At 41.5% G+C, this 24,332-nt stretch overlaps 1 protein-coding gene across 4 annotated transcripts in view; it reads right to left on the bottom strand.

Annotated features, from left to right (window-relative positions):
- upf1 (UPF1 RNA helicase and ATPase) overlaps positions 1–24,332 on the bottom strand; it is a 93,940-nt gene that overhangs the window by 43,655 nt on the left and 25,953 nt on the right. For all 4 annotated transcript variants that reach the window (XM_059638602.1, XM_059638603.1, XM_059638604.1 and 1 more), the window contains exons 2-6: positions 18,824–18,966; positions 16,616–16,705; positions 8,920–9,087; positions 6,400–6,580; positions 4,026–4,187 (exon numbers count right to left, since the gene is read on the bottom strand). In XM_059638602.1, coding sequence (XP_059494585.1) covers positions 4,026–4,187; positions 6,400–6,580; positions 8,920–9,087; positions 16,616–16,705; positions 18,824–18,966 — 744 coding nt within the window. The remainder of the gene's footprint in view (positions 1–4,025; positions 4,188–6,399; positions 6,581–8,919; positions 9,088–16,615; positions 16,706–18,823; positions 18,967–24,332) is intronic.

Raw genomic sequence — 24,332 nt, 5'->3', positions numbered from 1 at the left:
TGACTAGCACCGCTGCCTCACAGCACCTAGGACCTGGTTCTATTCTACCAACGGGCGACTGCGTGTGGAGTTTGCATTTTCCTCATGTCTATGTGGGCTTCCTCTGGGTGCTCTGGTTTCCTCCCACAGTCCAAAGGTGTGCAGGCTAGGTGGACTGGCCATGCTAAATTGCCTGGGATGTGTAGATTAGGGGGATGGGTCTGGGAGGGATCCTCAAAAGGCAGTGTGGACTGTTTAGGCCAAAGAGCCTGTTTCTACACTGTAGCTATTGTTTTATAGAAGCAGAATGGCATCGGGGTTGCAGGGAAATACGTACAAGGGAAGTAATCGCTATTCCACTTAAGTGAAAATTAATATCACACAATGAACGTAGAACCAATTGTCTTGGTTTGAAAAAGGCAAGGTTAAATACACTGGATAAGTCCGAGTACACCACAAGTTGGTGCTTCCATTTTGGTACCAGTACTGTTATAAGCAGCTCAGTATTATCACATCTGCACTGGTCAACCGTAAGTATCCCCCTGCACAGTAACACTAATGTAATGAAGTCTATTCAGGCCTCATTAACAGTGTACACCGTCTGCACAAGCTCAAATTAAAGTGCATCAGAATTCTTGGGTTCCAGGAGCACACAAATAAGGGGGATGAAAAAAATTCCTAGTTTAAAAAAAAGACTAAAAATATCACTAATTTATTTGAAACAATATGGTGAAAGGGCAAGATTATAGGAAAGAGAAAAAAGAGAAGTGGCTATTCTAAGTGCTGGTAAGCCTATCAAATGGATATTGTTCTGTTTAATTACTAGCAAGTTACTCAGAAAACTGGTGAAGATAATGCAGTCCATCTGACTAGGGAGCAAAGGTGAATCCTAAAAATGAATATAAAATTTGGGAAAAGTTACAACTGCATTGGTGAGCCACACCTGGAGTACTAAAACTAGACGAAGGGTCTGGGCCCGAAACGTCAGCTTTTTGCTCCTGAGATGCTGCTGGGCCTGCTGTGTTCATCCAGCTCCACACTTTGTTATCTCTGATTCTCCAGCATCTGCAGTTCACATTATCTCTGATCCCTCCACAGCAGATAGTGGAATTTAATTCCTTTTTTGAATTAAATTCCAAGAGTCTAATGATGACTGTGAATTTATTGCCGATTGTCAGAAAAACCCATCTGGTTCACTAATGTCCTTAAGGGAAGGAAACTGCCATCCTTATTTGGTCTGATCTAGACCCACAGCAACGTGATTGATACTTAAATGCCCTTTGGACTGTTATGGATGGTCAATAAGTGCTGGCCTAGTCAGTGTCACCATCATCCTGTGAATGAATTTTAAAAAAAGGACATACTTGGATTGAAAGTGGTTTGAGTGGCTTAACAAGGCTGATATTTGATGTGAAGAAGTTTGTCTTTTTGGAAAAAGTTGAGCTGGTCGGGCCTTTAATCATTTGGGTTTAGATGGAGAGGTGATCATATTGAAACAAAAACTCCAATGGAGTTTAAGGAGATTAATCTAGAGAAATGAATACCCATAGTGGGACGGAGACAGAAGAATGTAAGTGTAGACAAATTGGGCCAATCAAGTCTGCACTTACCTCCCAACAGTATCCCAACCAGACTTGGTCCCCTACCCCATTTCCATAACCCTGCTTTTATCATGGCTAATCTACCTAGCCTGCACATTCCTAAACACTACGTACAATTTAGCATGGCCAATCCATCTAACCTGCATATCTCTGGTTTTTTTTTTTGGGGGGGTGGTGGTGGAGGTACCCAGAGAACCTGACAGAAACCCATGCAGACATGGAGAAACATGTAAACCCCAGTCACCCAAGGCTGGAATCAAACCTGGGTCCCTGGCACTGTGAGGCAGCAGTGCTAACCACAGCCACCATGCCACCCAGTAAGAGGGCACTAATAGCAGGCGGCTTTAACGATCCTAATATCAACTGGGTTTCAAACAACATAAGGGACAATGACAGTGAAAGATTCACGTATTAAGAATTTTTTTCTTTTTAAAAACAAGAGGAGCCACAATTCTAGCTTAGTTTCGGGAAATGAAGATGGGCAAGTGGGTCAAGTGACAGTGGATGACCATATCATCGACAGTAAGCACAATTTGGTCAGATTTAGCATTTTATGGAAAAGGACAAAGATAGATTAGGAGTAAAAGCTTTTAACTGTGGAAATGCAAATTTTACAAAACTGAGAAGTGATTTGGATGAGGTGGATTGGACAGGACTGTTAAAGGGTGAACCAGTGGTAAACCAGTGGGAGGTACTTAAAAAAGTGAGATCCTTGAGGCATAAAGCAGACGTGTCCCTTCCAAAAATGGGGAGGATGCTGCCAAATCTAGACTCCCATGGCTGTTGAGAAAAATACAGGGGTCGGTTGAACAGAAAAAAGGAAGCTTATGACAGTCACAAAAAACTCAACATTGCAGATAGCTTAGAGGAGCATTGAAAATACAGGGATCAAATTAAAAATAAAAGGAAACCAAAGAGACGGCATGAAAATAAAATTAACAAGATAGATTTAAAAAACCCAAAGATGTTTTTATCAGGAAATAAAGAGCAAAACTATAGTTAAGGAAAAAGTAGGACCTATTAGAGATGAAGAAGGGTTCTTGTGTGAAGATCCAGAGCTTACGGGAAGAATTTTAAATAAAGTTTTTGCTTTTGCATTCACGAAGAAAAGGAATGATGTGGGTGTAGTAATCCAAGAGTAGCATTGTGAAATCTTGGTCAAAATAATCACACGAGAGGTGAAGTGCTAGGGGGGTTTGGAATCCTTGAAAGCTGATAAGTCACCAGGGCTAGAGGGTTGTTCCCTAGGATGTCAAGGGAGGTCAGGGAGGAAACAGCAGATGTTTCAAGGATTATTTTCCAATCTTCACTGGACACGGATGGGGTGCCAAAGGAATGGAGAAATGCGAATGTGGTTCCATTGTTTAAAAAGCATATGAAAAGAAAATGCCAAACAATTGCAGGCCAGTTAGTGTTATTTCAGTGGTGGACAAATTGTTCAAATCAATCCTGAGATTGGAATTAACTGTCACTTAGACAGGCGTGGGATAGTCAGGAACAGGCAGCATGGTTTTATAAAGGGGAGGTTATGACTTACAAATTTGACTGAATTCTTTGAGGAAGTGGCCAGGAGGACCGATGAGGGTAGTACAATGGATGTTGTCTACATGGATTTCAGAAAAGTATTTGACAAGATCACATGTGGCAGACTGGATAATAAAGTAAAGCCCATGGGAAACTGAGTAATGTGTAGAATTGGATCGAATGTTGGTTTATTAACAGAAAACAAAGGGTAATGGGTGATGGCTCTCCTCACAAATAGAAAGCTGTTTCAAGTGGTGTTCTACAAGGCTCAGCATTCAGATCCTGTTTGTTTTATACATTAATAATTTGGACTCAAACATTGGGGGGGGGGGGCACAATTGGGAAACTTGCAGATGACAAAAATAGACTGTAGTAGAGAGTAGTGCGACCTTTTCTTAAAAATGCAAAGGGTAACGGGTGTCTGGAATTCACTGCTTGAGATGGTGGTGGAAACAGTGATCCTAAACTCTTTTCTTTTAGAAAAGTACCTGAACCTGCACCTTGAATGCTGTTGGTTGTAGGGGCATGGGCTGCATGCAGGAAGAGGAGATGAGAAATGGCATCTGGGTGTCTTTGGATTGGCATGGACAAGAAGAGCCAAATGGACTACTGTGCTTTATTATTTCTACAGTCATGTAGACAAGGGCGTTATGAGTTACACTTGACGGCAGGACAAAGCTAAGGGACGCTGCGCGGCCAAAAGGGACACAGCAGTTGCAGGTAGTTTTGTGAGTAAGAAAATCACAAAAGCCACTGATCTGTTGGGTTCAACAATTCACTGGGTCAATTCAACGTGCATGGAAAGGAGCATTTTCCAGATTTCTCTCAGAGTCCTGAAAGGATCGAAGTGTAGTACTGTTAAAGATATCAGAAACGTATGCAAAAGCTACACTGAGAGCAGATGTTCACTCTGCACAATACCTGTGATTCCTTTAGCTTTTTGTCATAGTCAGCCTCCAGCTTGACCAGTGGACCGAAGATGTTCTGGTATTGATAAGCATCCTCGTAACGAAGTAGTACGTGCTGAGGCTCTTCATCCACTCCAGGTTTCTCCAGGTCCTCAAGAGTGGCAGAAGGATTATCCTAAAACAGACAGGGAGTCTCCTTAACATAAACTACATTACAACGTAATACTGAGGGGATTGGAAGTATTACCCACCTCATTTTAGATTTTTGCATTTCAATTTCTAATCAAACTAAGTATTTTAAACATAATAAATCTGTGATCAACATTGAGTAATGGCGCACTGACATAATATTGTGTTGATCTGCAAAATATTCCCAGTCGTTTAGTGGTACAGAAATTGAGTATTGCTGAAAATAAAGCAGCATATGAATCTCAGTCCTGGTAAGATGCTAGTGTGTCAGCTGTATCAACCATTAGTCTTCAAGGCATTTCAAATAGCATATCCCTTTGGTTGTTTGCAACAAACAATATACTGACCACACCCAACCAGCATTTGCAAAAAACTCATTATGCAAATTTAGATGCGATTCTACAACTGGAGAGCATCTGCTACGTTATCCTGACTGCTCAAAGAATTATACTGACAACCGATTTCAGATCTATAACGGGCATGCAATCATGCGTATTGAGAGCTACATATATTGGTTTGGAGGGCCCTATTTTTTGCAGATGAAAGAATACTTACACACTGCACCAGTTTCAACCTCAACATGTGAGACAGCCATACACATTGATTTCTCAAGGTGGCGTTTTGACCAGTCACTGTCAACTTGCATTGTTAAATGCCAAGCTTTGTTTAAATCTTAAACAAAGGTTGGCAGTTAACTCAAACCATCATTAACTGGAGCATTCTTCATGACAAAGCCTTTACCAGAGTTTATTTGCCAACTAATCAGCATTCTCCTTGATAATAAAATGTGAGGCTCGATGAACACAGCAGGCCCAGCAGCATCTCAGGAGCACAAAAGCTGACGTTTCGGGCCGAGACCCTTCATCAGAGAGGGGGATAGAGTGAGGGTTCTGGAGTAAATAGGGAGAGAGGGGGAGGCGGACCGAAGATGGAGAGAAAAGAAGATAGGTGGAGAGGAGAGTATAGGTGGGGAGGTAGGGAGGGGATAGGTCAGTCCAGGGAAGACGGACAGGTCAAGGAGGTGGGATGAGGTTAGTAGGTAGGAGATGGAGGTGCGGCTTGGGGTGGGAGGAAGGGATGGGTGAGAGGAAGAACACCAGCTTCAAAATCCCCCCTTCCACCACCGCATCCCAAAACCAGCCCAGTTCGTCCCCTCCCCCCACTGCACCACACAACCATCCCAGCTCTTCCTCTCCACCCACTGCATCCCAAAATCAGTTCAGCCTGTCTCTGCCTCCCTAACCAGTTCTTCTTCTCACCCACCTCTTCCTCCCACCCCAAGCCACACCTTCATCTCCTACCTACTAACCTCATCCCACGTCCTTGACCTGTCCGTCTTCCCTGGACTGACCTATCCCCTCCCTACCTCCCCACCTATACGCTCCTCTCCACCTTCAGTCCGCCTCCCCCTCTCTCCCTATTTATTCCAGAACCCTCACCCCGTCCCCCTCTCTGATGAAGGGTCTTGGCCCAGAACGTCAGCTTTTGTGCACCTGAGATGCTGCTGGGCCTGCTGTGTTCATCCAGCCTCACATTTTATTACCTTGGATTCTCCAGCATCTGCAGTTCCCATTATCACTGATACAATCAGCATTCTCCTCTCGTGCAGTTTAAATGCTGCTAACCACTTACTTTGGTATTTGTTGCACACTGTCCCAACAAGTAGGTGAAAGTCTTCAAAAAAATGTTTATTAGCAATATTCTAATGCAGCAAGATCTACAATAATTAAAGGGAAAAAACCCTGAATGTTACATATACCATCAGCTTGTTGCACAGAAAATTAATGCACACGCATCCTCCTCGATTCTCACCCTGAGCACTAGAGGCGAAAAATGCAATGCACAACGAGCACAGTCTATATCCAAATTACTCTGCCATTCTAACAAAATTCGGTAAGAGAGAAGACCTAGTTACTGCCTTTGGACACAGTTCTACTACTAAACAGTGTACAGTACAGGGGGGACACTATCACTAACATTCAACTGACTTGGAAATAGGCATACCAGTCTCCAGAAGGTTGTCAGGCCTTCCCACATGCAAGACCATGGGCCAAAGCTATAATGACAAGTTTAACAGCTGAGCAACTTTCTAGGGGTGATAGCATTTCACCTGACTGCTCTGGTTCTAATATCTTACATTCCCTCTTGCACTAGATTGGAGCCAGTTGGTATTAACTTGCCCGTTACGCAATACATACCTTCCAGAGCTCCTCCAGCTTGTTGATCTGTTGTGCTGTGATCTGTCGGGCTCGCAGTTGCTCCTGCTCTGAAGGTATCTTTACCAACCAAGACAGAAAGCAACGGTCCTGGATTAGTGGTTGCCACTGAGAGCTATCCCAGTTGATATCTTTCAGGCTGCTCTGACTGGCACATGGCTGTCTGTGGGAGAAAATTAAAAGGCACAGAGGAAGGAGAGTCACATTACAGTTCTCAATAGAAGTGGGTTGAATTAAATCAAAGCAGATTTTCATTGTGGCCAAAATTTAAATTTATTGCTTTAATATTAAACTAACACTGTTGTTGGTTTTACTGCTTTGACATTCACTGACTGCTCAAATTCTAAGTTGACAGCACATGTTTCACCTACTGTTCCATTAGTTCCTCTTGCACAAATGGGGTTAAAAGGAACTCTATTTCCCAAAATTATTACAACATTAATGGTTCAGATGAGATAGTGAGTTTGTGTAACCACAGTATCAAATGTTGCTTGAGCCAACTGTATTACAATAGTGGTAGATACTCTTCTGGAGCAGTGATAGCATCCCAACATGACCAGAATGTTTGGATTCAAGTGATATATGTTCCAGACATGTATGGTAATATATCATAACAGATTGATTAAAAAACAAAATCTAAAACATGGTGTTTGTCTCTTAATTCACTCAAATTTCATTGTTTGCAAATGGAGAATAAAGTATTTGCATCCTGCGTTGGAAGTTATGTTTGTTTATTTCCAAAGATGAGGAAATTTGCTTTGCATGTATCTCCTCCCCTCCACTAACAAGCTTCCACAACCTAGTCACAGAAATGCACATGTTTGACAAAAAAAAACTGACAGCAGAAAGATTTTAATTCTGGAGATGTGGATTGTACAACTGACTTGTAACCATAACTGAATGGCAGGGCAGAAGAGGCCAGGTGAAACAGCTATTTAGTATTAACACACTGCAAGCATTACATACAGTGCAGTTTCTGCTGGGGAGATCAAACAGTTTGTGTAACTGTTTTATAAAATACCTCTTTTCAGTCTGCAACTTCTACCCTGAGCCCTGGCAGCCTGTCATCTTAATCCTCTGTCCCACTCCCACTTATGTCCTCAGCCTCTTACACTATTTCACTGGAACTCAACATGGGCATCTATCAACAAGAGACTTGGCAGGTCTTCCAGATTCAAGCTGAACAATTTTGCATCATAACATCTATCCCATTATTTGTTTTAGGATACAAAGTTGTAAAGCTTTATGAACAAAGCAGGCCAAGCAGCATCAGAGGAGCAGGAAAGCTGACGTTCCAGGTCTGGACCCTTTTTCAGAATCTGTCTCCCTTTTTTTTGGTCTTGTTTTGTTTTGGACAGCTAGAGATTTTATTTCCCCCCCATTTCCCCATTCATTGGAAGCATATTTTGTTTCTGTACTTGTCTAATTATGATCTCATTGCTTTTCACTCTCACCCCTTTTCATCATTTCACCTCTCTTCCCGTTTACAACCTTTTTAGTTCTCTTCCCCTTTTCCTAGCTGGGAATTTTTCAAAAACCCAGTAAACTTTTAACTGATTTAGATCTGATTAAAATAACATCAATCTGAAGTGTTATCGTTATTCCTTTAACAGATGCACGTTTTACTAGCCCTGCTGCATATTTCTAGCACCTGAATTTTGCTTTTGAAATACCAGCAAGTATTGAAACACATTCGCTAATCCCTATTTGCCAAGTCTATTCATGCCTTGAAATTTATTGCATTCCTCCTCAGTATTAGCCATTAGCCTCTATTTAGAAACTGTTTTCTTCATTAACAATGGCTCAGCACTGATACTGTCGGATACCCTCTAACTTTCTGGTACAGAATACACTCTACGTTCTACATTGGCTCATTAGCCAATTAGTTATGCACTTAACTATTCAATCCCTAACTGCATACATCTTCACATTCACTAATCTATTATGTGGTAACCTAAACATTTTGGAATTACTGAAAAAAAAAATGCCCTTCCATTCTCTACTATCTCATCCAATAAAGTTGGTTAAGCAATACTGCCCCTTCCGAAATCCGTGGCAAGTACAAATTGCATTTTTGGCTTCTAACATGTGCTCCTTTTCTAAATTAAAAACTTTAGAATTTATTTCATTACTTTTTCCACTGCCAATACTAAACTGTGGGCCATATCTTTCTCTGGGCACATTCTCTCTTGAATTATAGATTAGGTATACACCAGTCCTCTAACATTACACATTTTCCTACTACATTTAGCATGTGCAAGAGTGCCTCATTTTTTCCCTTTGTACTATTTTGACAGTTGTGATATGATCATCCTGACAAGAAGGTTTTATTCCTCAATTTTATTAGGTATTTGCATATTTCTCCTTTAAAAAATTAAAATGTGTTAATATCTGCTCTAAGATGTTCTTCCAATGTCATTCCTAACTCAACTCTCTCTCAATCTTCCTCTGTCTCTGTAGTTTAGCCATAAGTCTTTGCAGCTTCAGACAAAATTCACTCACCTGCACAGCAGCACCACCACAGAATCAGCCTTGGCAGGGATGAAACCCAGGAGGAACACATTCCTGCAACCACAATTGTAACACTCCAGGACCGTCTCTCCCAATGGCCCATCTTTGTGAAGAGTCACTTCCTTGCACTTGGCTCTCACCAGGTGATTTACAATATGGCTGCAAGATCAAACCAAAGGAAATCGAGGCTACTTGAAAATCAAAGATGAGCCCTCACCCAGCTGACAGTTAAAAAAGCTAATTCTGGCACTTAACCTGGACAAAGGAAATTAATTTGAACAAATATCATGTCTTTCATGTCTCAGGGCATCCCTAAAGACTTCTGAAATATACGATAGCTATGAAGACCAACAGAGGACAACAAAAAAAAATAGAGGGAGATCAGCCACGATCGTAACGAATGGTGGTGCTGGCTTGAAGGGCCGAATGCTCTACAGTCTAAGATTAAATATGAGGATAAGCCAGCCAGTATTATAAAAGAAGGACTGTAAGAGTTTCTTTAGAAATATAAAGGGCAAAAGAGGACATTGGACAGCTGGGAAATGATGGAGATAGTAGTGGGGAACAAGGAGACGGTTGAGGAACTAATAATTCCTTTGCGTCAGTCTTCACGGTGGAAGACACAAGTAATATCCCAAAAATTCAAGATTCAGGGGCAGAGCTGAGTACGACGGCCATCACCAAGGAGAAGGTGCTAGAAAAACTGAATGGCCTGAAGGTGGAGAAATTACCCAGACCAGATGGACTACACCCTAGGAGTTCCTAAGGAGATATCTGAACAGATAGTGAAGGTATTAGCGGTGATCTTTCAGGAATTGTTGAGTCAGAGAGAGTGCCAGAGGGCTGGAAAATCATGAATGTGACACCCCTGTTTAAAAAGGGAGTAAAGCAAACGACTGAAAACTACAGGCTGGTTAGCCTAACCTCGGTCATGGGTAAGATCTGACAGCCCATTGTGAAGGATGATATTTTTGAGTACTTGGAAGTGCATGGTAAAACAGGGAAGTCAACATGGCTTCATCAAGGGGAGGTCACACCTGACAAATCTGTTAGAATTCTTTGAGGAAGTAGCGAGCAGGTTAGACCATGGACAGCCAATGGATGTTATCACCTGGACGTCAAGAAGACCTTTGATAAGGGTGCTGCACAGGAGGTTGCTGAGTAAGATAAGGGCCCATAGCTTAAAGAGGCAAGGTGCTACCATGGAAAGAAGATTGCTTTGTGCAAGACAGCAAGCAGGATTAAAATGGTCTTTCTTAGGATGGCAGCTGGTGATAAGTGGTGTTCCATAAGGGTCACTGTTGGAACCAAAATCCTGATGAAGGAACTGAGTGCATTCTGGCCAAGTTTGCAGATAATACAAAGCTACGTAGAGGGACAGGAAGTGTCGAGGATGCTGGGAGGCTGCGGAAGGATTTGGACAGGTTAGGAAAGTGGGCAAAGAAGTGGCAGATGGAGTACGACATGGGAAAGTATGAGGTCATGCACTTTCGTAAGAAGAGAGGGATGGACTATTTTCTAAATTGGGAGTAAATTCAGATATCTGAGGTGCAAACAGACTTGGGAGATGGAGTCCATGATTCTCTCGAGGGCTGGTAGCATTGCAGGTCAAGTCAGTAGTAAGGAAGGCAAATGCAACTTTAGCATTTATTTTGAGGGGACTTGGAATATAAAAAGGTGGGATGCAATTCTGAGGCTATAAAAGGCCACATTTGGAGTATTGTGCATAGTTCTGGGCCCCATAATCGCAGGAAAGATTGTACTGGCCCTGGGGCCAGGTTAATGAAAATGGCCCCAGGAATGAAAAGTTTAACATATGAGGAATGTTTGAGGAGTCTGGGTCTATACTTGAAGTTTAGAAGGATGAAGGAATATCTAATTGAAACTTGCAGAATACTGATTGGCCTGGACAGAGTGGATGTAGGGAAAATGTTTCCACTGGTATGAAAGACTAGGATTTGAGGGCATAGCCTTAGAGTAAAGGGAAGACGTTTTAGAACGGAGATAAGGAGAAACTTCTTCAGCCAGAGAGTGGTGAGTTCATGGGATTCACTGCCATAGAAGGCTGGGGAGGCCAGGTCATTAAGACTAAGATAGATAGGTTCTTGATGGTCATGGGGATCAAGGGTTATGGGGAGAAATCAGGAGAATGGGGTTGAGGAACTTATCAGCCATGATTGAATGGCAGAGCAGACTCGATGGGCTGAATGGCCTAATTTCAGGTCCTTTATTCTTATGGTCTTCGTTTTGAGGCCAAATTGCAAATAAATATTTTAATGAGTTAAAAACCACTTCTGATTATGTGGATGGACAAATATTGTTCAGAATACTAGGGAAAACTATCTTCCAAGACAGTCAGAGTATTATTTACATTCATCTGAATTGGCAGGATATTTAGCAGCTCTTCAGAGTAACAGCGCCCCAGACAGAGCAGCATTCCTCATTACTGCACTGAAACGTCAGCCTGGATACCCATTGAGAAGACAGCTTCACCTCACGTATTTTAAGTCTTAAGAATTCTGTCAGAGGCAGAGTGACATGAAAAGACATTTCAGGTACATTTCACTAACATTTAAAAAGATACATGATACTTGGTATAATAGGCTTGACACAGAGTTTAGCCAATTACTCAATGCTTAGCAGCATTGCATGACAATAATACTGCAGCTGTAGGATGTATAGAATAAGACTTAATTTCTCACTTTGTTATTTCACTAGCATTAAGAGGAAGTTTTGACTAATGAAAACAAAGTGAGTCTTTAATATTTAATTCTACTATGCCCACTTTTGCAACCGCAATCTATAACTCACTGATTCTCAGAATCTGTCAAAATAAATAACCTTCCAACATTTTTAGTAGCACTGCACATTATAAATAAATTGAGCTGCTAATTCACCCAGAAGAGTTAGCAACAGTTCAGTTGGTAATGGTCTTGTCTCAGAGTCACAAGATGTCGGTTCAAGTCCCCTTCCAAGGCAGATAAATCAAGGCCGACGTTCCAATGCATTACTGACAGTGCCATTTCTTGGACCAGAATTTAAACTGAAGCTGTTTGCTTTTTCAGTTTTGCATAAAAGATTCTATGCATGATTTCAAAAAAGTACCAGTTTAGTTAGTTCTAAAACGACCTTGTCAATATTTCTCTGATACAAAATCATAAAAATGGACTTAACACATTTATTTATGAGAGAGTGTGTATTACACAAATTGGTAGCATTCGCTTTGAATATTACAACAGCATCTACAGTACGAAAACGGACTAAATTAGTGTAAAGCATTGCAAGTTTGGTGTAAGGCACTATATAAATACTAGGGCTTTTATCAAAATGAAAATTTACTTGAAGATGAATAGTTTTATTTGTTAGAAATAAAGAAGTTAAATACGTTTAAGTTTACTCTTTATTCAATGCAAAGGAATATTAGAGGCAGGGACACAAATAAATAGAACCTCAAACGTTAAAATTCAACATGCAAAGATGGTGTTAAATATGGCATTGAAGAGTCTAGTTTTTACAGCGAGGCTAGTGTTCCAAAAATTCACTTCCAAATTCCCATATCGCTGAATAAAAATTGACAATAGTGTGGTGAGGTTAACAAGTCTATGAGAGAACGGATTTAAGTTGAAGTATTTCAATAGTGCATCACGGGTGTCACGAAACCAAGTCTAGCACTATTTCTATTAATTTAATTCTCAGTTACTACGGTAAGTGCAATCAAAACAGTCAATCTGTCCACAAGCAGCAGTGGATGGAGTGGCCACATAACCTGTTTCTAGTTTAGGTCAGAAGTCACAGCACCAGGTGAAAGTCCAAGAGGTTTATTTGAAAACACAAGCTTTCAAAATCTCATTCCTCAGGTGTTAGAGAGAGAGATGGCATCAGGCCCAGAATTTATAAACAAAAGATCAAGGATCATAGGACTGATGCAAATGTATTGAACAAACCTACAGTGGTTGCTTAAATAAGTTAGAAAGGAGATGCCCGAGAGAAGTGAGCGTAGAGAGAGAACAATTACTGTAAGGAAAAGCAGCAGGATAGCAGGTGGCGAGGTAACTTCAACTCCATTGAAAATTAGGAAAAAAAGTTAAGAGAAGGAGAACTCAAGAACTGTTAGTAATGGAGGTAACAGAACCCAAAAAGGTGTAAAAACTGGCATACGGGCACTTTATCTGATCGGAGCATTCAAAACAAGGTGGATCAGTCGACTGTGCAAATCGTGGTAAACGGGTACGATTTAGTGGCCAGAGACATGGCTACAGGATGGTCATGCCGGGGAGTTACATATCCAGGGGTATATCACACTGTTCAGAAGGACAGACAGGATGGTAAGGGAGGTTGCTCTGATTTTTAGGAATGATATCAGGGTGGCAGTGAGAGATGATATAGGTTCTACTGAACAAAACTTTGAATCCATTTGGGTGGAAATTAGGAATAGCAGGGAGAAGTCGTCACTGATAGGTGTGGTCTATAGGCCACCAAATAACGACATCGTGGTGGGGCAGGCAATAAACATAGAAATAGCTAATGCATGTGAAAAAAATGGTACAGAAACTGTCATGAGGGAATTTTAATCGATATATCAATTGGTCAAACCAAGTCAGTCATGGGAACCTTGAGGAGGGGCTCATAGAAGGCATCCGCGATAACTTCTTTGAACAATGTGTAATGGAACCTACGAGGGAGCAAGCAATCCTAGATCTAGTCCTGTGTAATGACACAGGAATAATTAATGATCTCATAGTTAGGGATCCTCTCGGAAAGAGCGATCACAGTACGGTTGAATTTAAAATACAGATGGAGTGTGAGAAAGTTAAATCCAGTACCTGTGTCCTGTGCTTAGACAAAGGAGACTATGAAGGTTTGAGGGAGGAGTTAGCTAAGGTAGAATGGAAGCAAAAGCTTTATGGTGGGTCAATTCAGGAACAGAGGAGGACTTTCAAAACAATTTTTCACAGTGCTCAGTAGAAGTATATTCCACGGATAAGGAAGAACTGTAGGAAAAGAGAGAGCCAGCCATGGATGTCTAAGGAAATAAAGGCAATTAGTTATCGGATTGAAGAAAAACACATACAAAATAAAAGCAAAGCACAGTGGGAAACTAGTAAGCTGGGAAATTTTTAAAGGCCAACAAAAAGCCACAAAAAACGTTATAAAGAAAAGTAAGGTAGATCATGAGAGCAAACTAGCTCAGAATATAAAAACAGGCAGCAAAAGTTTCTATCAATATGTAAATCGTAAAAGAGTGGCGAAGGTAAACACTGGTCCTTTAGAGGATGAGAAGGCCAATTTACTAACTGAGAATGAGGAAATAGCTGAGACATTAAACAGTTATTTCGTGTCGGTCTTCACAGTGGAAGACACAAATAACACGCCGAAAAATAACAGCAAGAAAGTTATAGCAGGTGAGGAACTAGAAATTATCACTAAGGAGGCAGTGCTGGGCAAGCTAATGGGGCTAAAAGGTAGACAAGTCTCCTGGCTCTGATGAAATGCATCCCAGGGGACCAAAAGAGGTGGTGGGGGGGCAGGGGGTAATAGCAAATGCGCTAGTAGTTATTTAACCAAAATTCACTGGGCTCTGGGGTGGTTCCCGCAGATTGGGAAACAGCTAATGTGACGCCACTTTTTAAAAAGGGAATAGACAAAAAGGAGGTAACTATAGGCCAGTTAGCTTAACTTCAGTAGAGTGGAAAATACTTGAATTTATCATTAAGGAAGAAAAAGCAAGACATCTGCATATAAGTTGTGCCACTAGGAATACCCAGCATGGGTTCATGAAGGGTAGGTCATGTTTAACTAATCTGGTGGCATTCTTTGAGGACATTACTTGCACATGGGGAACCTGTGGATGTGGTGTATCTGGATTTCCAGAAGGCATTTGACAAGGTGCCATACCAAAGGCTGCTACACAAGATAAAAAAAATGAGAGGCTGGATGAACACAGCAGGCCAAGCAGCATCTCAGGAGCACAAAAGCTGACGTTTCGGGCCTAGACCCTTCATCAGAGGGAAGTTGCACAGTATTACAGGTAATTTATTGGCATAGATAGAGGAATGGTTGACCAGTAGAAAGCAAAGAGTAGGGGTAAATGGGTGTTTTTCATGGTTGGCAGCCAGTGGCTAGTGGTGTGCCTCAGGGGTCAATGTTGTGACCTCAGTTGTTTACAATTTACAAAGATGATTTGGAGTTGGGGACTAAATGTGGCGTGTCAAAATTCGCAGATGACACTAAGGTGAGGGCAGACCAAAGTGTGCAGAAAACATGGGTCTGCAGAGGGATATAGATAGTCTAAATGAGTGGGCAAAGGTCTGGCAGATAGAGTACAATGTTGATGAGTGTAAGGTCACCCATCTTGGTAGGAACAACAGCAAAATGGACAACGTTTTAAATGGTAAAATACTGTAGCATGCTGCTGTGCAGAGGGACTTGGGTGTCCTTCTGCATGAATCACCAGAAGTCGGATTGCAGGTGCAGCAGGTGATTAAAAAGGCAAATGAAATTTTGTCTGCCATTGATAGAGGGATGGAGTTTAAAAACAGGGGGGCTATGCTGCAGCTGTATAGGGTCCTGGTGAGGCCACACCTGGAGTACTGTGAGCAGTTTTGGTCTCCTTATTTGAGAAGAGATATAATTGCACTGGAAGGGATACAAAGGAGATTCACTCAATTGATGCCAGTGTTGAGAGGGTTGGATTATGAGGAGAGACTGAGTAGACTGGGTTTATACTCATTGGAATTCAGAAGAATATGAGGCGATCTTAGAGAAACATATCAGATTATGAAGGGAATAGATAAGGTGGAGGCAGGGAGGTTGTTTCCGCAAACAGATGAAACTAGGGTTGGAGGGCATTGCCTCAAAATAAAGGGAAGTAGATGTAGGACTGAGGTCAGGAGGAACTTCTTCACCCAAAGGGTTGTGAATCTGTGGAATTCCCTGCCCAGTGATGCGGCTGAAGCTACCTCACTGAATTTTTTTAAGGCAAGGCTAGGTGAATTTTTGAACAGTAAAGGAATTAAGGGTTATGGCGAGTGGGCGGGTAATTGGAGCTGAGTCTCAAAAAGATCAGCCATGATCTTATTAAATGGCAGGGCAGGCTCGAGGGACCAGATGGCCTCCTCCGGCACCTAGTTCTTATGTTCAACAGATTAACATGCAAGTCGCGGAATTTCTTTCAAGTCAGTGCCCCAAGATAACTAAACACATTATCAGTACTTCTTAGGTGACATCTCAGGGCAGACAGGGGTGAGGTGTGAGGCCTCGTTTACAATTCGTCTGTATCTTAACTTGGAGTCGGACTGGTCTTGTTTCTAAAGTAGGAATTTATAAAATTCCATATTGACTATCTACAAACTGTGCGCTTTTGAAACAAAATAGAATGTCTCTGCAAATGCAAATTCACCCCGTGGGTAGGTTGGAGGGGAAGGCACCACGGGTGTAGGGGTGATTGTGAATGTTTAGAGACGCATATTACCAAATGCACCTGGGAACTGCATTCTCCTTTACAAAGGATGATGTGGGATCTTTGATATCAGAGTAAGCAAGTGGAGCTTCAGTTTGAAGGTTCACATCCAACATACAGAAGTATCCCACAAACTTCAAACTCTGTTAAGAGTGTGGCCAACTGAGAAATTCTTCAGGGTTAGAATGGTTCAAAGGGCATAATTTGATCATCACAGCACTCACTTACCTGCCAGAGGTGTTTCCACGGCCATTACAGAACCACTTCTTGCTGGTGTTGCAGTAAACGACACAGGCTGGATCATGAATTCCACAATAACTGCAAAGCGAATAGAATGAGTTGAGCTAACAACTTTCACCAATAGATCCAGAATTTCACTGACTTGTATTCCGGCAGGTAAAACCAGATTTGGGGAGAACCTTGTCATGTAGCACCCTTGTCGTCTGATGTTTGGTAATCACAGCTCTCCACACTTTTCAATGCCATCAGATCGCAACAGGCAAGAGGCAATGCAGCTCCCTATATCTATCAATTGATATGGGGAATGAACCTGAGCGGAGGCATTACTAAGCACAATGGTCTAGCCAACTAGTTCCCACTGGAACAATACTTTCTACAAAAAGGAAATGGAGGAAAGGACTAGGAACACAAATTCAGCAGCAGATAAAAATCATTCATTAGGGGTGTCGCTCAAGCAGCTTTTTCCAACAAGGGATTAATTTCAGGTTAAAAAGGCAAAGATGACTTGTGCAGGACAAATATAATTCGCCCTCCAATACCTTAAGCATACTTAACGGAGGGGGGGGGGGGTGCTTATTTACAAATACATTATTCATGGTTAAGGTTTGCAGTGTAGCAAAATTAGAAATGGAAGTGGTTTGAAGTGCAATTACTAGTTATTGGCCAAATGTTGCCACTGAACACAAACCTGTTAACAAGATACTCATGCATCATGTGAAACAAAACCACTGCACCATGTAATATGTGGGGGTATATTACTAGAAATACATGCTGGTTACTTTGACCTCTTGAAGCTCTGAAGGCAGCACATGATGTACTCTGTGCTGGTCTAAAAACATTACAAAAATATTTTGATGTGCAAAGATGGGCAATCATGTGCTAATTTAGGGGAGCAATCTTTTAAAGCCAGAGGACTAATGCAAGAGGGGCAGGGTTTTTTTTTCCAAATTCACTTACAGAATGTGGGCCTCACTGGCTGGGACAGCATTTATCGGCTGTCAGTTGCCTTTGAGAAAATGGTGGCGAGCTGCTTTCTTGAATCACTGCGGTTCACATTCCAAAGGTTGATCCACAATGCCAATATCAGCAACACTGAAGAAATGGTGATATATTTTCAAGACAGGATAGTGAGTGGCTTGGAGGGGAACTTCCAATGGTAATGACCCCATATATTTGCTCCCCTGATGGAAGTTGTGGGTATCGAAGGTGAGGTCTATCAAACTTTGGTTCATGAGTTTAAAAGACCAAAAGCTTTCTCAAAACTGTATGTTTTAAAGATGTCCTAAAATAGGAATGTGAGATCCAGAGGTGCAAAGATGTACGGGCTGAATTTCAAAGCAAATGACCTAGGACATCAAAAGGTCAGACCTACAGTGATGCCATTATAATCTGTGAGGATCAAGATGCCAGAGTCAAGAGAAGCAGGTATACCTAAGAGGGCTGTGGGGCTAGAAGATAATCTAGATATTGGAGTCTTCAGAAAACAAGAATAATTTTGGAATCATGACATTGCTTCAATGTGAGCCAAGGTAGATTTGTGAGCAGATGGATTACAGGCAAACGGGATTTGCAGTCAGTTAATACACAGGCAGAGTTTGAATGGTCTTGTGCCTAAGAATAAAAGGATATGGGAGATCAGCAAAAACGGTGTTAGAATTGTCAAGTCTAGAGGTCCTGATTAATCAGGAGACAAAAGTGCTATTTGCCCCTTCTACACTTCATATTCTGAAAGTAGAGCAGACTGCTCAATGAATTGGAATTTGACTATTTCTGCAACTGTAGAGTTAAATGGCAGAGGAAAGGACAAAAAGCAGATCAAACCGACAACCAGAGAAAGATCCAGCATGCAAAAAGGCAATTCCACCTATCACCTCTTCCCCAGTTGAAAAAAAACACTAGCCACCCATTAAATTCAACCTTGCAGCATCCGGTTTGCAGCCTTGCAGGTTAGACATTCAGGTGAGAATCCAGGTTCCTTTTAAAATGAGTTGAGAATTCCTGCTTCAGACACCAAACTGGGTAATGAATTCCTGGTATCTATCCAGCTTTTCTTTGTCCTGCCTCTTTCAAGGACCAATGGACATGCAGCCCATGGTCTTCCACTTTTTCTACACTTTGTCCCCAAGAGATTTAGCTTCCCTGCTTCTTCCAACTTCTTTTTTTTACAAGATTAAATGGGTAATCAGGCTATGGTACCTGCAGGCATGCAAAGGAAGATCCTTTGTGTAGTAAGTATCCTCTTCATCCTCTTCAAAGTTAAGTTCCGGTAATAATTGACTTGCTTTGGCAACAGCATCATCAATTGTTCCATTCTGGAGAACTCCATCTGGTCCATTCACCTGTGAGAATATCAAGAATTACTGTCAGCACACAGAAAAGGACGAATGAAAGTAATTACCTTCTCATCATATAGAGAATTTGTTCACAATGATCTACAGCCCTCCTAAATTCAAAGCAAAAAGGGGATCACTGTCTTTTTCTGTACTTTTTTTTCTGTTTTCTTTTGTAGTACTTTCCCTGAACAATATTTGGATAAGGCAAGGGTAATATACAGTGAACCAGTATGGAACGGCTTTCATTATTCCGTCTTTTCACATTAGAGGAAGTCAATAGGTGGGAAGTAGGAAAAACTGCTGATGCTGTAAATCAGGAACAAAAACAGAAGTTGCTGGGAAAGCTAACCAGGTCTGGCAGCATCTGCAAAGGAAAATCAGAGTTAATATTTCGGGTCTGGTGATCCTTCCAAACAGGATGGGAAGTAAGTGCTTCCAGCTTTTATGTAGTAACAGTTGTTCAAGAAGAGCATTAGTTTCTACCAACACAGTATACTATGAACAGGAAATAGAAGGTGCAATTGAAAATGATAGCAGCCAAGGCCCTGCGCACTATTTCTGCAGTATTTAATTTTGCCCATCAGTTAACCAAGCTTTTTTTTCCACCACATCAAGTAAAAATCACAGCTCTGGAGAAGTATAATCATTAGGTCACAGTCCTGGGATTTCTACATCAGGGAAGCTATGGCTTAGTGGTATTGTTGCTAGACTATTAATTAAGAGGCCCAGGTAATGTTCTTGGGATGCTGATTTGAATCTCTTTATGGCAGATGGTAGAATTTGAATTCAATTAAAATAATATGGAATTAAAAGTCTATTGATGTCTAAAAACCATTGCCAATCGAATGACCCTAAGCTGCTGTCCTTACTTGGTTTCGATTATACTTGACTCCAGACCCAAAGTAATGTGTTTGACTCTCAACTTCCTTTGAGTAATACAGTTGGGCAGTGAATGCTAGCCTAAGCCAACAACACCCATTCTACTATTCCCTCATCAGGATCTCTCGCAGCTCTGGAAAAGCTAATTTCACATCGGTGATCTTTCCAACCACATTTACAAGACAGCCCAAGTGAATCAGCTTTCAAAAATTCTTTTTTGGAAACGAGTATCACTGGTAATTGAGTAACTCCCTAATTCCCTACAACAGAAGAGCTTAAAGAGGACAGTTAAGAGTCAGTCAACCATATTGATGTGGGTCTAGAGTCCGATGTTGGCCAGAATGGGTAAGGATGGCAGATTTCCTTCCCTACAGGGCATTAGTGATTAACATTACTGAGACTAGCTTTCATTTCCAGATTTATTAAGTGAATTTAACTCCACTAGGGCTCTAGTCTGGGCTCTGCATTACCTGACATTACGTTGCACCACTGTCTCTCCCTGAAACCAAATGGTGAATCAAAAATATCCCATAACCTTTTAAAAGAGCGCATGTACAACTTTATGAGCCTTAAATATCGTGATTTAGTCAATTTAAATGCAAAAAAAATTTGTAACTGATGAACTGCTTTTGGTAATTTGAATGGGAGTCAAATTATCAACATAACTAAAATGATTTGAGATGCAATTCTGCAAATCAGTGATCAGAAACAATTTGAAGGTGGTTCCTCATTGCAATGAAAGCAATTGCTCCAATTTCTCTTTGCTGGTCCACAAGGATCCTGAAAGGTAAATGACTAATTTATACAGATTCACCACCTTATTCAGACATTCTATTCATGCAGGGTTATGGTAACAAACAGTTGCTTATATGCAATATTCAAAAGATATCCATCCAACTTGTAATTAGCAATTCAATCACCATTTGGGACTTAAGAATTATGCACCTGTCTGCAGCGAATATGGGGCATTCTAATGCATCTTCTCAGGATAACACATCAGCAGCAACAAAAACATCCATACAGAAAACACATGCTAACGTCTGGGCAATGAGTTAAAAAGTGACATTGACAGAATGCAGAACTGGGCTGAGAAATGGCAGATGGAGTTCAACCTGGATAAATGTGAAGTGATGCATTTTGGAAGGTCGAACTTAAATCCTGAATATAGGATTAAAGGCAGGATTCTCGGCAGTGTGGAGGAACAGCGGGATCTTGGGTTTCAAGTGCATAGCTCCCTCAAAGTTGCCACCCAGGTGGATAAGGTTAAGAAAGCATATGGTGTTTTGGCTTTCATTAACAGGGGGATCGAGTTTAAGAGTTGCGAGGTTATGCTGCAGCTGTACAAAACTCTGGTGAGACCACACTTGGAATATTGTGTCCAGTTCTGGTCGCCCTATTATAGGAAAGATGGGGAGGCTTTGGAGAGGGTGCAAAGGAGGTTTACCAGGATGCTGCCTGGACTGGAGGGCTTGTCTTACGAGGAGAGGTTGACTGAGCTCGAATTTTTCTCTCTGGAGAGAAGGAGGAAGGGAGGTGACCTGATCGAGGTGTACAAGTTAATGAGAGGCATGGATAGAGTCAATAGCCAGAGACTTTTCCCCAGGGCAGGATTGACTGCCACGAGGGATCATAGTTTTAAGGTGTTAGGAGGAAGGTATAGAGGAGACGTCAGAGGGAGGTTCTTCACCCAGAGAGTTGTGAGCGCGTGGAACAGTCTACCAGTGGTAGTCATGGAAGCGGAGTCATTAGTGACATTTAAGCGACTGCTGGACATGCACATGGACAGCAGTGAATTGAGGGGAATGTAGGTTAGGTTATTTTACTTTTGGATTAGGATTACTCCACGGCACAACATCGTGGGCCGAAGGGCCTGTACTGTGCTGTATTTTTCTATGTTCTATGTTCTAAGTGCAAATTTAGGGAAGATGCAGGGGCTGTCTCTATTGTATTTGGAACTGGGGCAACTTATAGGTAGTGTTTTGCTTTTTATAAAGCAAAATGCTGAAATCACAAAATAAATCTGAAATTAAAAAAGTCTAATGATGATTATGACTCCATTGTTGACTGTCAGTAAAAACCCATCTGGTTCACTGATGACCTTTAATGAAGGAAACTACCATCCTTACCTCATCTAGCCCAAATGCAAATAGCCAGCGATGCCCTCTTGCCATGAATGAATGCAAAACATTAAGACATTTCAAACATGAAAAATATTCTTTAAAAAAAGTCTGTATTACTTCCCTGTTGAGCCTTGATCATCAAATTGACCTAGATACAGGGGACAGGAAGGACCCATACCAGACAAGTTAATAACATCCACTGTATGTAGATAGCCCTGCTGGAGATGCAGCAAGTAAGACCTAATTCGAGAGAACAGTAGTCGGGATTGAAGTTTCAAAGGGTGAGCATTTTGGGGGTACTGGCCATAACATACTGCTTCAAAGTTATTATGGAAAGCAGTAAGGTTAGTGCAGAAATCATGTGTTTAAACAGGCAACTTGAAGGACAATTTCAATAGTATCAGAATCTAACAAACAGACTGAAAGCAGCTACTTGCAAGTAAGTCTACATTTGGAAGATGTATTTTAAAAATACATTGAGAAACATACCGGGCCTGAATTCTCAAAGAGTAAAGGAGAAAGGCAGCGGTTCAGGGTACTCTGGGCATCAAGGTATATCAAAGTTTTGTGAAGAAAAAGGAGGGATCTTCTGTCAGGTACAGAGTATTAACAATAGGGCAGGTGCTTCAAGAGTACACAATGTATCTGAAGTTGCTTTAAAGGGAAATTAGGAGGGCAAATAAGTCCACAAAATATCTTTGTCAGATGGAATCAAGAAAAACCAAGGATTTTTAAAAGTATATTTAAGAGTAAGGGAATCACAAGGGTAAGGTTGGGGCCTGTCAGAGTCTAAGCACCAACTTGTGCGTGGAGCCAGTTAACATGGGTCATCTCTTAGATCAATGCTTATCTTAATTCACACAGAAGGAAGGCTTTACAGGGGAGGATTTCACTTGGGACAGTAAGGTTGTAGAACACACTAAGATTGGTAAGGAGGCGGCACTAAATATTTTAAACGGGCAAACAGATACACAACCCCCCCAAAGGCTTCTTGAGATGCATTCCAGACTGCAACAGTGTGCAAGGAGATTGCTGGGGCCCTGGCAGAGATACTTAATAGAGATCAGAGATAACGGGAACTGCAGATGCTGGTACTTAATACTTCACTAACCACAGGTGAACTGCCAAATGACTGGAGGACAGCTAACATGGTTTCTTTGATCAAGGAGGGTATCAGAGACAGGCCAGTAATTACAGATCAGTTTGATGCCAGTGGTAGGGAAATTATTGGAAAAAATTCTGCAGGACAGGATTAATCAACCTGTACTTGGAAAGGCAGGGGTTTAATCAGAAATAGTCACCACAAATTTGTTTGTGGGCAATCCTATCTGACTAATTGATTTTAAAAAGGTGACTAAATATGTTGGTGAGTGTAGTGTTGATGTGATTTACTTTCTGAGCCTGTCCAAATCCTTCTGCAACTTGGCCACTTCCTCAGCAATACCAGCCCCACCACATTTGTGTCATCTACAAACTTAGTAACAATATCCTTAGCTTCTTCGACTACATCATTAAAATACATCGTGTTTAGTTGTGGTCCCAACAACTGACCCCTACGGAACTCTACTAGTCACCAGTTGCCATCCTGAAAAGATATCTTTATCCACACTCTGACTTCTGCCAGTAAACCAATCCCCAACCATGCCATTACCATGACTAATGCCATGGGCTCATTTTATTTTGCAGCTGTGTGGCAACTTGTCAAATGTCTTCTGGAAATCCAATAAGCCATGGCCAATGGCTGTCCTTTATCTAACTAACCTTCTTTGAGAAGGTTAAAGAGTAACAGATTTATCAGGCATGAACTACCCTTTACAAAGCTGTGCTGGCTTAGCCATATTTACCACACACTTCCAAGTACTCTACAATCTCAACCTTAATAATGGACTCTAAAATATTACCACTAACTTAGGTCAGGCTATAGTTTCCTGCCTTCTGCTGCACTTCCTTTTTAAAGAGGAATGTCATATTATCTATTTTCCAGTTCTCTGTGACTCTCCCTGACTCCAGTGATTTCTCAAAGATCACCACCAATGCCTCCAATCTCCTCAGCTATCCCCCTCACAACTCTGGGGTGTGGTCCATCTGCTCTAGGCAATTTATCCACCTTCAGACTCCACAGCACCTACCCCTTAGTGATGGCCACTGCATTCACCTATGCTGCCCCACTCTCTTGAAGTTCTAGTATGGCACTGGAGTCATCCACCATGAAGACTGATGCAAAGTGCCCATTCAGTTCCTCCACCATTTCTTTGTTTCCCCATTACTACTACTTCTGCCTCATCTTCCAGCAGTCCAATGTCAACTCTTGCCTCTCTTAACTTTCACATATCTAAGATTATGGATGCATTGGTGATGATCTTTCATGCCCCT

Source organism: Stegostoma tigrinum, chromosome 30 (assembly GCF_030684315.1).
Source record: "Stegostoma tigrinum isolate sSteTig4 chromosome 30, sSteTig4.hap1, whole genome shotgun sequence".
NCBI lineage: Eukaryota > Metazoa > Chordata > Chondrichthyes > Orectolobiformes > Stegostomatidae > Stegostoma > Stegostoma tigrinum.
Note: the sequence above shows the minus strand (reverse complement) of the source record. Positions and strands in the feature narration are given on the sequence as shown.